This window comes from Trachypithecus francoisi, unplaced genomic scaffold (assembly GCF_009764315.1).
Source record: "Trachypithecus francoisi isolate TF-2019V2 unplaced genomic scaffold, Tfra_2.0 Contig00613, whole genome shotgun sequence".
NCBI lineage: Eukaryota > Metazoa > Chordata > Mammalia > Primates > Cercopithecidae > Trachypithecus > Trachypithecus francoisi.
The window spans coordinates 30,054-43,567 of record NW_022680768.1 but is presented as its reverse complement, the minus strand read 5'-3'; the positions used below and the strand labels follow the sequence as shown (position 1 = coordinate 43,567).

At 40.3% G+C, this 13,514-nt stretch overlaps 1 protein-coding gene across 1 annotated transcript in view; it reads right to left on the bottom strand.

Annotated features, from left to right (window-relative positions):
• Positions 1-9,524, bottom strand: part of LOC117087127 (E3 ubiquitin-protein ligase arih1-like) — a 33,924-nt gene extending 24,400 nt beyond the window's left edge. The window contains exons 1-4 of the mRNA XM_033216977.1: positions 9,475-9,524; positions 8,395-8,506; positions 6,943-7,015; positions 5,007-5,155 (exon numbers count right to left, since the gene is read on the bottom strand). Of these exons, the coding sequence (XP_033072868.1) occupies positions 5,007-5,009 (3 nt within the window). The 5' untranslated portion in view covers positions 5,010-5,155; positions 6,943-7,015; positions 8,395-8,506; positions 9,475-9,524. The remainder of the gene's footprint in view (positions 1-5,006; positions 5,156-6,942; positions 7,016-8,394; positions 8,507-9,474) is intronic.
• Between the last annotated feature and the right edge of the window lie 3,990 nt (positions 9,525-13,514).

The following is a 13,514-nucleotide window of genomic DNA, read 5'->3' as shown; positions in this document are numbered from 1 at the left end:
CAAATTGAATAAAGAGTCAAGACCCATCAGTTTGCTGTATTCAGGAGACCCATCTCACATGCAGAGGCACACATAGGCTCAAAATAAAGGGATGGAGGAAGATCTACCAAGCAAATAGAAAACAAAAAAAAGCAGGGGTTGCAATCCTAGTCTCTGATAAAAGACTTTAAACCATCAAAGATCAAAAGAGACAAAGAAGGCCATTACATAATGGTAAAGGGATCAATTCATCAGGAAGAGCTAACTATCCTAAATATATATGCACCCAATACAGGAGCACCCAGATTCATAAAGCAAGTCCTTAGAGACTTACAAAGAGACTTAGACTCCCATACAATAATAATGGGAGACTTTAACACCCCACTGTCAACATTAGACAGATCAACGAGACAGAAAGTTAACAAGGATATCCAGGAATTGAACTCAACTCTGCACCAAGCGGACCTAATAGACATCTACAGAACTCTCCACCCCAAATCAACAGAATATACATTCTTCTCAGCACCACATCGCACTTATTCCAAAATTGACCACATAATTGGAAGTAAAGTACTCCTCAGCAAATGTAAAAGAACAGAAATTATAACAAACTGTCTCTTAGACGACAGTGCAATCAAACTAGAACTCAGGACTAAGAAACTTGGTCAAAACCGCTCAACTACATGGAAACTGAACAACCTGGTCCTGAATGACTACTGGGTACATAACAAAATGAAGGCAGAAATAAAGATGTTCTTTGAAACCAAAGAGAACAAAGATACAACATACCAGAATCTCTGGGACACATTTAAAGCAATGTGTAGAGGGAAATTTATAGCACTAAATGCCTACAAGAGAAAGCAGGAAAGATCTAAAATTGAAGGCCTACCATTACAATTAAAAGAACTAGAGAAGCAAGAGCAAACACATTCAAAAACTAGCAGAAGGCAAGAAATAACTAAGATCTGAGCAGAACTGAAGGAGATAGAGACACAAAAAACCCTCCAAAAAATCAATGAATCCAGGAGCTGGTTTTTTGAAAAGATCAACAAAATTGATAGACTGCTAGCAAGACTAATAAAGAAGAAAAGAGAGAAGAATCAAATAGACATAATAAAAAATGATAAAGGGGATATCACCACCAACCACACAGAAATACAAACTACCATCAGAGAATACTATAAACACCTCTATGCAAATAAACTAGAAAACTAGAAGAAATGGATACTTTCCTGGACACTTACACTCTCCCAAGACTAAACCAGGAAGAAGCTGAATCCCGGAATAGACCAATAGCAGGCTCTGAAATTGAGGCAATAATTAATAGCCTACCCACGAAAAAAAGTCCAGGACCAGATGGATTCACAGCCGAATTCTACCAGAGGTACAAGGAGGAGCTGGTACCATTCCTTCTGGAACTATTCCAATCAATAGAAAAAGAGGGAATCCTCCCAATCTCGTTTTATGAGGCCAAAATCATCCTGATACCAAAGCCTGACAGAGACACAACAAAAAAAGAGAATTTTAGACCAATATCCCTGATGAACATCGATGCAAAAATTCTCAATAAAATACTGGCAAACTGGATCCAGCAGCACATCAAAAAGCTTGTCCACCATGATCAAGTGGGCTTCATCCCTGGGATGCAAGGCTGGTTCAACATTCGCAAATCAATAAACGTAATCCAGCATATAAACAGAACCAAAGACAAAAATCACATGATTATCTCAACAGATGCAGAAAAGGCCTTTGACAAAATTCAACAGCCCTTCATGCTAAAAACTCTCAATAAATTCGGTATTGATGGAACGTATCTCAAAATAAGAGCTATTTATGACAAACCCACAGCCAATATCATACTGAATGGGCAAAAACTGGAAGCATTCCCTTTGAAATCTGGCACAAGACAGGGATGCCATCTCTCACCACTCCTATTCAACATAGTGTTGGAAGTTCTGGCTAGGGCAATCAGGCAAGAGAAAGAAATAAAGGGTATTCAGTTAGGAAAAGAAGAAGTCAAATTGTCCCTGTCTGCAGATGACATGATTGTATATTTAGAAAACCCCATTGTCTCAGCCCAAAATCTCCTTAAGCTGATAAGCAACTTCAGCAAACTCTCAGGATACAAAATCAACGTGCAAAAATCACAAGCATTCTTACACACCAGTAACAGACAAACAGAGAGCCAAATCAGGAATCAACTTCCATTCACAATTGCTTCAAAGAGAATAAAATACCTAGGAATCCAACTTACAAGGGATGTAAAGGACCTCTTCAAGGAGAACTACAAACCACTGCTCAGTGAAATAAAAGAGGACACAAACAAATGGAAGAACATACCATGCTCATGGATAGGAAGAATCAATATTGTGAAAATGGCCATACTGCCCAAGGTTATTTATAGATTCAATACCATCCCCATCAAGCTACCAATGACTTTCTTCACAGAATTGGAAAAAACTGCTTTAAAGTTCATATGGAACCAAAAAAGACCCCACATTGCCAAGACAATTCTAAGCCAAAAGAACAAAGCTGGAGGCATCATGCTACCTGACTTCAAACTATACTACAAGGCTACAGTAACCAAAACAGCATGGTACTGGTACCAAAACAGAGATATAGACCAATGGAACAGAACAGAGTCCTCAGAAATAATACCACACATCTACAGCCACCTGATCTTTGACAAACCTGACAAAAACAAGAAATGGGGTAAGGATTCCCTATTTAATAAATGGTGCTGGGAAAATTGGCTAGCCATAAGTAGAAAGCTGAAACTGAATCCTTTCCTTACTCCTTATACGAAAATTAATTCAAGATGGATTAGATACTTAAATGTTAGACCTAAAACCATAAAAACCCTAGAAGAAAACCTAGGTAATATCATTCAGGACATAAGCATGGGCAAGGACTTCATGTCTAAAACATCAAAAGCAACGGCAACAAGAGCCAAAATTGAAAAATGGGATCTAATTAAACTAAAGAGCTTTTGCACAGCAAAAGAAACTACCATCAGAGTGAACAGGCAACCTACAGAATGGGAGAAAATTTTTGCAAACTACTCATCTGACAAAGGGCTAATATCCAGAACCTATAAAGAACTCAATCAAATTTACAAGAAAAAAACAAACAACCCCATCAAAAAGTGGGGAAAGGATATGAACAGACACTTTTCAAAAGAAGACATTCATACAGCCAACAGACACATGAAAAAAAATGCTCATCATCACTTGCCATCAGAGAAATGCAAATCAAAACCACAATGAGATACTATCTCACACCAGTTAGAAAGGCAATCATTAAAAAATCAGGAAACAACAGGTACTGGAGAGGATGTGGAGAAATAGGAACACTTTTACACTGTTGGTGGGGCTGTAAACTAGTTCAACTATTGAGGAAAACAGTGTGGCGATTCCTCAAGGATCTAGAACTAGAAATACCATTCGACCTAGGCATCCCATTACTGGGTATATACCCAAAGGATTATAAATCATGCTGCTATAAAGACACATGCACACGTATGTTTTTTGCAGCACTATTCACAATAGCAAAGGCTTGGAATCAACCTAAATGTCTATCAGTGACAGACTGGATTAAGAAAATGTGGCACATATACACCATTGGAATACTATGCAGCCATAAAAAAGGATGAGTTCGTGTCCTTTGTAGGGACATGGATGCAGCTGGAAACCATCATTCTCAGCAAAGTATCTCAAGAACAGAAAACCAAATACTGCATGTTCGCACTCATAGGTGGGAATTGAACAGTGATATCACTTGGACACAGGAAGGGGAACATCACACACTGGGTCCTATTGTGGGGAGTGGGGAAGGGGAGTGATAGCATTAGGAGATATACCTAATGTAAATGATGAGTTAATGGGTGTAGCACACCAACATGGCACATGTATACATATGTAAGAAACCTGCACGTTGTGCACATGTACCCTAGAACTTAAAGTATAATTTAAAAAATTTAAAAAAGAATGGCTGTTTTGTGAATGACCACATCTACTAGTAACAATGGGATGGTTATCCCAAGTGAGTCAGTAATACCAAATGAGCTCTTTCAACCAACCGGATAGATTAAGAAACACATTCCATTCCCCGTGACTCTGAGCTCTCCTGTTTTGTTTTTTTTTTTGAGACGGAGTCTCGCTCTGTCGCCCAGGCTGGAGGGCAGTGGCGTGATCTCCACTCACTACAAGCTCAGCCTCCTGGGTTCACGCCATTCTCCTGCCTCAGCCTCCCGAGCAGCTGGGACTACAGGCACCCACCACCACACCCGGCTAATTTTTTGTATTTTTAGTAGAGACGGGGTTTCACTGTGTTAGCCAGGATGGTCTCGATCTCCAGACCTCGTGATACACCTGTCTCGGCCTCCCAAAGTGCTGGGATTACAGGTGTGATCCACCGCGCCCGGCCGAGCTCTCCTGTTTTACCTCTTCCCTATCTCCCTCTATGGGTTCTCTTCTCCTGCTCAGTCCTTCAAAATTGCTTTTTGATGGCTCACACCTGTAATCCCAGCACTCTGGGAAGCTGAAGCAGGGGGTCACTTGAGGCCAGGAGCTTGAGACCACTCTGGGCAACATAATGAGACTTCATTTCCACAAAATAAATTTAGCCAGTCATGGTGACATGCACCTGTAGTCCCAGCTACCCAGGAGGCAGAGGCAGGATGATCACTTGAGTCCAGGAGTTGGAGGTTACAGTAAGCTATGATCACCCCACTATACTCCAGCCTAGGTACTCTTGTCTCTTTAAAAAAAAAAAAAAAAGTAAAAAACTCTTTTTTCCAGGATTCCATCCTCAGCTCATTGCAGGGTAATGTCAAGCAATCTAATGGTTTCAATTACCACCTTTATGTTGTTGACTCCAGAATGTACATCTCTACTCCAAAACACTTGAGTTTCAGATTTCTATATCCAACCACACTGGACACATCTCAATTTAGATATCCCCTCAGAATGTAAAACTTATCATATCCAAAATCCTCTGAAAGACAGGATTTAACTCTGATTTCTCACCATCACCTTCTTCCAAAACTTGCTCCTCTTCCTTCCTGTATTTCCTATTCTAGTTGATTATCTTATAATCCACCAGTCCATCGTTGCATCTCCAGGGCATAGACCAGTGCTTGGCATATAGCAGACATATTCATTTTCTGAAAAACCAACTGAATGAAAAAGTACATGAATTTTTCTTTATCTGCAGCTTCACTCTGGCTGTTAGCTCTTACAAACTCCACAGCACAAAGACTCAACTCAATTCTCTGACATACAGAAGAAAAGCAACTGACAAATTGAACACGCTTCAAAAATAATAGTGCCCCATAAGAACTGCAAAGGAAATCCATGCTAATTCTCTGTACTAATAAATCTAGTCCTTCACTCATAGATATGAATGTCTCCCCGAGAATCATCAAATACTTGAAAAATACCAACAGCATAAAATAGAAGAACCAAAATGCAGAGTTAGAAAAAGATAATTCTGAGAAGCAGAACAGAACTTTAAGAATCAGAGACAGTGAAGACAAGATTTATGGAAATTAAAAATACAATGAAAGGAAATGAAATAAAAATATTAGACGGATAGGATATATAACAGAATACAAATAGCTAAAAACAAAAATGATGATACAGAAGATAAGACTGAATACATGTCCTGAACGTACAATAAAAGGACAAGGAGGGTCAGGCGTTGTGGCTCACACCTATAATCCCAGCACTTTGGGAGGCCAAGGCAGGTGAATCACCTGAGGTCAGGAGTTGCAGACCAGACTGGCCAACACGGTAAAACCCCGTCTCTACTAAAAATACAAAAATTAGCCGGGCATAGTGGCAGGTGCTTGTAATCTCAGCTACTCAGGAGGCTGAGGCAGGAGAATCACTTGAACCTGGGAGAGAGGTTGCGATGAGCCAAGATCACGCCACTGCACTCCAGACTGGGCGACACAGTAAGCCTCTGTCCCAAAAGAAAAAAAAAGGACACGGAGGTAGAAAATGAGAGGCAAGTTAAGAGTTATTGTAGAGAACAGTTAGAGAACATGTCTCATAGAGAATGGAAAACAGTGTGGCAGATGCTGCTGGTTATCTATCTGCCTGCCTGCTACCTACTCTTCTCTTTTTCCTTACTAATAGAACCCTATTTTTGTTTAGAGTGGCAATGTGACCAGATTAAAAACTACATTTAGTCAGCCTTCCTTCTAGAAGGGGAGCTGATATGACATAAGTGGAAGTCTGTGGGGGCTTCTGGGAAAGTTGTGCTTTCCCAATATAGGCTCTGTCCTTTTCTCCTTGTTGCTTTCTCTTTCTCCCTCCCTAGAATGCAGATGTGATGTCAGATGCAGCAATCTTCTTGTAACCATGAGGAAAAACTCTCGGCCTTGACATCCGAGGACTGCCAAATCAATGCCAGCAACTACTTACGTGGACATCTTGTTTCAAGAGAATTAAAAAAATAACCCCTGATTTGTAAAGCCAATGTTTAGTTGCATTTACACACAACCCCAATTGACACAAAGAGAAGGGGAGGGGAAAAATAAAGAACTACTCCGAGGCCCTGACCCAAAGAAAGGCAAGGGTCTTCAGAATGAAAGAGTCAACTGAGTGTCACACAGATGGGGATGGGAAAAAGACATGAAACACAACTAGATGCCTATTGCTGATATTGTGGAATTCCAATGATGAAAAAAATACCCAAAGCTTTTAGGGGTCTTCAACAAGAATCAGACTGGTAAGAGATTGCTCGTCAGCAAACTGTTAGAAAATCATGCAGCAACGCCTGCAAAGTTATGAGGAAACATGGGTTTTTGATCCTATACTTAGACAAACCATGAATTCAGTATGAGGATAAAATCAAGATATTTTTGGAATGTAAGAATTCAGAAATAAGACAGCCATATGATAAATGGAATCATTAGCATGTTTACTAATAAGAAAGAACTGAAAGTTCTCTACTTACCCAATCTTTCTGGTTGAGTTTAGCTGCTTCATTATATACTTCAATGGCAGCTTTATGTTTTCCCAAAAGAAATCTGGAAAAGATACATTTTCCATAATTATTACCTCAAAATTCTTAGAAGACTAACCCTACTAGTCCCACATTTTACTCATATTTCATCCAGCAGAGAATTCTAGAAGTCTTTTCTCCATGAGCTGGTTGTGCTGGTTTGGTCAGTGAAGCTGCTATACACTAACAGCAGAAGCTCTCTTAGTAGGGATTGCACTGGCAGCTGTTCCAAGGCCTTGGTCTCATTCTATAACAATTTTAGTGAGAGTCTTGTGGAATTTTTCTCCTACAATGTACTATAAATGCAGACCAAAAAAGAAATAAGCCAAATGATATGCCATGTTAAGCAGTAACTATTATTACTTATCATCACCCATTAGGGACATGTCCTTTCCTTCCAAGACTAAGTCTCTTTCCTTGATATTGGATCCTGAGTTTAGAGAGAAACAGGGAAAACCAAGCTCCATGCAAAAACAACACAGGTATGAATGGCAACGTGGCTAAGAAAGGGGAGATGGGAACTCCATGGAACAAAGGACTGAAAAGGGAATACCTAGTAGTTTATAAAGACCTTTGAGATTCTTTCCATCTAGGAATCTTTAGGACATTCACTCAACAAATACAGATGCTCCTCAACTTATGATGGGGTTACATCCCAGTAAACCCACTGTAAATGGAAAATACTGTAATTCAAAAATGCACATAATACATCTACTCTACCAAACATCATAGACAGCCTAGCCTATCTTAAGCATGTTCAGAACACTTACTCTGTTCCATGGAGTTCCTATCTCCACTTTCCTAACTACATTTGCTGACAGTTGGGCAAAATCATCTAACACAATGCCACTTTTATAATAAAATGCTGAATATCTCATGTAATTTACTGAATACTATACTGAAAATGAAAAACAGAATGGCTGTATGGGTACTTGAAGTACAGTTTCTACTGAATACATAACAATTTTACATCATTGTAAAGTTAAAAAATTACGTTAAGTTGAACCATCCAAAGTCAGGAACTCTCTGTCCTTACTAAAAACTTACTGTGTGATAGATATTAAATGTTAGAAGAGTAGATGAGAAAAATTCCAAGGATTGCCAGTAAGTTTAGAAGACTTTAGGGTACAAGGTGTCTCTATTTACATGATAAATAATATCGGTTCCCCCATCAAACTAGAATGCACAGTGTTTAAAACACTTAGTTCCTTAACACTAGTTATCTCATTTTCTCAAATTTCAAACTTAATCCATGCTCTTTAGAGTGAATCCCATTATACCTATTAAACCATTCCCCACTTGTGTATCAGGCTGATGTGGCTGTCAGCAGCAAGCTGTACCTAAGAATGCATTTTACACTGTTCTCTGTGAGTGCCCTAGGGCCTCCAGGTTGCTAATACTCACAAAGATCTCGCCACGTGCTTGAGGTTATCAGCACTCTAAGGGCTTAGAACTGTACATGTCTGGAAGAGTTCTAGGGATTCTTGGATATTTCCTTCCAGGCGAAATATCAATGCTGCCAAGAAACAGAAAAGACAAAAAAAAGTAAAACCATGTTCTGGGAAGAATGGAGCCTGGGGTTAGAAAAATTGGAGAAAAGAAAACTGGGAAACCACATCAACTAAATCCTTTGGACAACTGTATCCTTAATACAATCAGATATGACTTCAGACAGGCTGAAACAACGACCAAAACTGTTGACAAGCTAAACTCTCTTTTAGTAAGGTAACTCAACCCTACCTACTTCTCTCTCTACTCCCACGATCCATCACACAGATAATCAGTTCCTCTGCAAATTATCACACAAACTCTTCACATTAAGAACATTTTGGGGCTTCCCCATCAGATGCTTCATTTATCATAATTGACTTCCAACTGATCATTTTCAGACTGAACCCCCAAATGGGGCAAACGGAATCAATACCTCAAATTCAGCATGGAGATTCTGACAAAGAATACAGTAACATTTCAGACTTCGGTTGTCAGTATAACAACCAGTTAGAACCAGAGGTTTTTCCTAGGCCTATGTTTTCAGAAGAATTTATCAGACACTGAAAGTCTGATACTTGTGACACTGGGAATAAGCAATTTTTGCCATGATGTCCTAAATTTGTCAATATCTTACCAATTATGTCAGAAAATTATAGGTTAATCTGAAGACTACAAATGCAATGAATGGTAAACAAAACCATTCATTTACACCCAAGAGCCAAAAAGAAAGTTCCTGGAAAAACTAAGAATGCTACTTATGCCACTAAAGAGGAAAATTTAAGTCAGTGGGACGGGTACAGTGGTTCATGCCTGTAATCCCAGCACTTTGGGAGGCCGAGGCAGGCAGATCACCTGAGGTCAGGCGTTTGAGCCCAGCCTGGCCAACATGGCGAAATCTTCTCTCTACTAAAAACACAAAAACTAGCCGGACGTGGTGGCATGTGCCTGTAATCCCAGCTACTAGGAGGGCTGAGGCAGGAGGATTGCTTGAACCTGGGAGGCAGATGTTGCAGGGAGCTGAGATCGTGCCACTGCACTCCAGCCTGGGCAACAGAGCGAGACTCCATCTTAAAAAAAAAAAAAAAAAAAAAAAAAAAAAAGTTAAGTGAGTGGTCCTTATCTTTGGTTTCTGATGAGCTGACTTTACGCTCTGCTTTATCTTGTTTATTTCTAGGCTTCTTCCCCTCATCCTGATTAACCTTACAAAAATCCTCAAGCTCTTCTTCATCTCTTTTAGCATGATTACAAGGAATCCTTCCAAAAGCATCTTCTGGCCCTGAAATCACTGTATCAGGCAGGAATCCTAAGCATCCATTCCAAAAAACACTAGCCAGAAACTAAAATATGGGTAACGATAGCAATTTTTTAACATTACTAGTCATTTCTAAAGTCAAATCCAACACAGTAATTATATTCAGATTCCATAAAAAGATTAATACTGAGTAAAACCTTTCTGGAACATTTATGCTCATGCACCTGTAATGACATTTTGGTCCACAGCTGTATAAATGATGATGATCCCTTAAGATTATCTTGAAGAGGAAAAATTCCTATTGCCCAGTGATGTCATAGCAATCAAAACAGTGCAATGCATTACTCAGCTACCTGTAGTGATGCTGGTATAAACAAACCTACTGTGTTGCCAGTCACATAAAAGTACAGCACACACAATTATGTATATATAGAACTTAATACTTTATAATGATAATAAATGACTACATTACTGGTTTATGTATTTACTACGCCATACATTTCAATCTTTTTTTTTTTTTTTGAGACAGAGTCTCGCTCAGTCACCCAGGCTGGAGTGCAGTGGCGTGATCTTGGCTCACTGCAAGCTCTACCTCCCGGGTTCATGCCATTCTCCTGCCTCAGCCTCCCGAGTAGCTGGGACTACAGGCACCCACCACCACGTCTGGCTAATTTTTTGTATTTTCGGTAGAGACGGGGTTTCACCATGTTAGCCAGGATGGTCTCGATCTCCTGACCTCGTGATCCACCCGCCTCGGCCTCCCAAAGTGCTGGGATTACAGGCGTGAGCCACCACGCCCGGCACATTTTAATCTTTATATTAGAGTGTACTCCTTCCACTTACTAAAAAAGAAGTATAACCGCCTCAGGCAGGTCCTTCAGGAGGTATTCCAGAAGGTATTCCTATTTCTATAGGAGATGACAGCTCCCATGCATGTTACTGCCACTGAAGACCTTCCATAAGGAGGTGGAAGACAGTGATGTTTATAATCTTGACTCTGTGTAGGCCTAGATCAGCGTGTGCGCGCCGGCACGCGTGTGTGGGTGTGTCGCAAAGACCTTAGATGGGTCACAAAGCACTGAATGCCAAAAAAGACAAGGATACATTCTGCATGTCAGTACTACCATTATAGTAGTGTGTGTGTCTTAGTTTTTAACAAAAAAGTTTAAAAGTAAATAAAAATAAAAATACAAAGTTTTAAGAATAGCATAAAGAGCCGGGTGTCGTGGCTCATGCCTACAATCCCAGCACTTTGAGAGGCTGAGGCAGGAGGACTGCTTGAGCCCAGGAGTTCAAGACCAGCCTGGGCAACATAGTTAAACACAATCTTCAGAAATGGCTCAAATGAGAACATTATGCTGTTGCCCAGAAATGAGGAATCAATGATGAAAACAATCTAGTTGAGTCATTGAAAATGGCTCACGATACAGAAACTATAAAATGAGTTACCTGCCCACTGAAATCAGAAGTTTAAAATATGGTCAAATTCATTAAGAAATTACTCTTCTGTGGTAATAAGGAGTAGAAAGATCCAAATTAACCTCAGAATAGTGAAGATCTCAAGGAGGGAAGAGGGAAGAACAGAATTATGAAAAGATAGAAAGGAGACTTCAACTCTTTAATGCTTATTTCTCAAAAAAAAAAAGCTTTAAAGTAAACATGACTAAATGCTTTTTATTAAGCCTAGCCAGTGAGTACATGTGTGTTTATATTATTTTTTGTGAACTTTAATATGTTAGAGACAGTCCTTGATTTTTAAAAATGGAAAAGGGGCCTGACATGGTGGCTCATGCCTATAATCCCAGCACTTTGGGAGACCGATGAGGGGTAGATCATTTGAATCCAGGAGTTTGAGGTCAGACTGGGCAACATGGTAAAATCCCATCTCTACAAAAAAATACAAAAATTATCAGGGTGTGGTGGCGCATGCCTGTCATCCCAGCTACTAGGGAGGCTGAGGCACCAGAGTCACTTGAACCTGGGGGGTGGAGGTTGCAGTGAGCTGAGATCATGACACTGTACTCCAGCCTGGGCCACAGAGCAATGTTCTGTCTCCAAAAAACAAGAAAAGAAAAGGCTGGGCGTGGTGGCTCACGCCTGTAATCCCAGCACTTTGGGAGGCCGAGACGGGCGGATCACGAGGTCAGGAGATCGAGACCATCCTGGTTAACACGGTGAAACCCCATCTCTACTAAAAATACAAAAATTAACCGGGCGTGGTGGCGGGTGCCTGTGGTCCCAGCTACATGGGAGGCTGAGGCAGGAGAATGGTGTGAACCCCAGAGGTGGAGCTTGCAGTGGGTGGGGATCGCGCCACTGCACTCCAGCCTGGGTGACAGAGAGAGACTCTCTAAAAAAAAAAAAAAGGAAAGAAAGGGAAGAGCATGGGGAAGAGAGGAAAATGACTGTAACCCATTTCTTGATGTCCTGGAACCTAAGGAGAAACAACCTAAACAAAAACCAAAAAGCTTCTACGTCCATAATATGACAGGGAGGGAAAAAAAGCTTACTGTGACTCAGACTTAATGTTGACTGAACACAAAACTTAAAAGGTACAACCAGGCATATTGGCTCACAACTGTTATCCCAGCACTTTGGGACGCTGAGGCAGGAGGATCAGTTGAGCCCAGAAATTTGATACCAGCCTGGGCAATATAGCAGGACCCCCATTTCAACAAAAAATTTAAAATTTTTTAAAAAAATAAAAAAGAAGTAATGCTGCTCATTGCTATCCAAGAATAGGGATTATCAATGGAATTTGTAAGAAGAAATTATAACACAAAGTATGGATATGACCTTACATGTCAGGAACAAGAAAAAAAGTAAAATTTTAAACAAATGACTCTTCACTTTCTGACTACACACATTCTCTTAGTAGAACCGTCCTTCTAGTTATCAGGGCCTATTTGAAATTCTAAGACTTTTGTTTCCTTTCTTCTCTTCCCCTAGGCCTCACCAATAACCAGACCTCGGCCATTCACATTCTACTTAACCACTTCCAGAATCAAATTTCCTTTGAAAAAGCCACACAAGTCACCAAACTTAAAGACATGTGAGTGTGTTAAGTGCATAAAGTGTACTGTCATAAACAGTTCTAGGGTCCAGGCGCGGTGACTCACGCCTGTAATCCTAGCATTTTGGGAGGTCCAGGAAGGTGGATCATGAGGTCAGGAGATTGAGACAATCCTGGCTAACACAATGAAACCAAGTCTCTACTAAAAATACAAAAAATTAGCCGGGCGTGGTGGCATGCACCTATAATCTCAGCTACTCGAGAGGCTAAGGCAGGAGAATCGCTTGAACCCAGGAGGCGGGGGTTGCAGTGAGCCGAGATTATGCCACTGCACTCCAGCCTGGGCGACAGAGCAAGATTCCATCTCAAAAATAAGTAAATAAATAAATATTCTGGGACAAGTGGCTTACTGAGTAATCTTGGACCAAGTCTCAACTGCATGACCTAGTCCTGTCACCTACCTACTAAAGGGAAAAAGTAAAAGAGAATGAGGCACTGAACCCTTTTGAGTTTATACTATCACTAAGTATTGCAAACCTTAGATACTTAGTATAATATCACTTAGTAGTCTAAAAGAAAATTTATAAAATGTTAATTTTCAAGTCTTAGCTGTTATTAAAATTTCACAATAAAAGACAAGTCAGGGCTAGCCATAGTGGCTCATGCCTGTAACTCCAGCACTTTGGGAGGCCCAGGTAAACGGATCACTTGAGTCCAGGAGTTCGAGGCCAGCCTGGACAAACCCCATCTCTACAAAAAATACAAAAA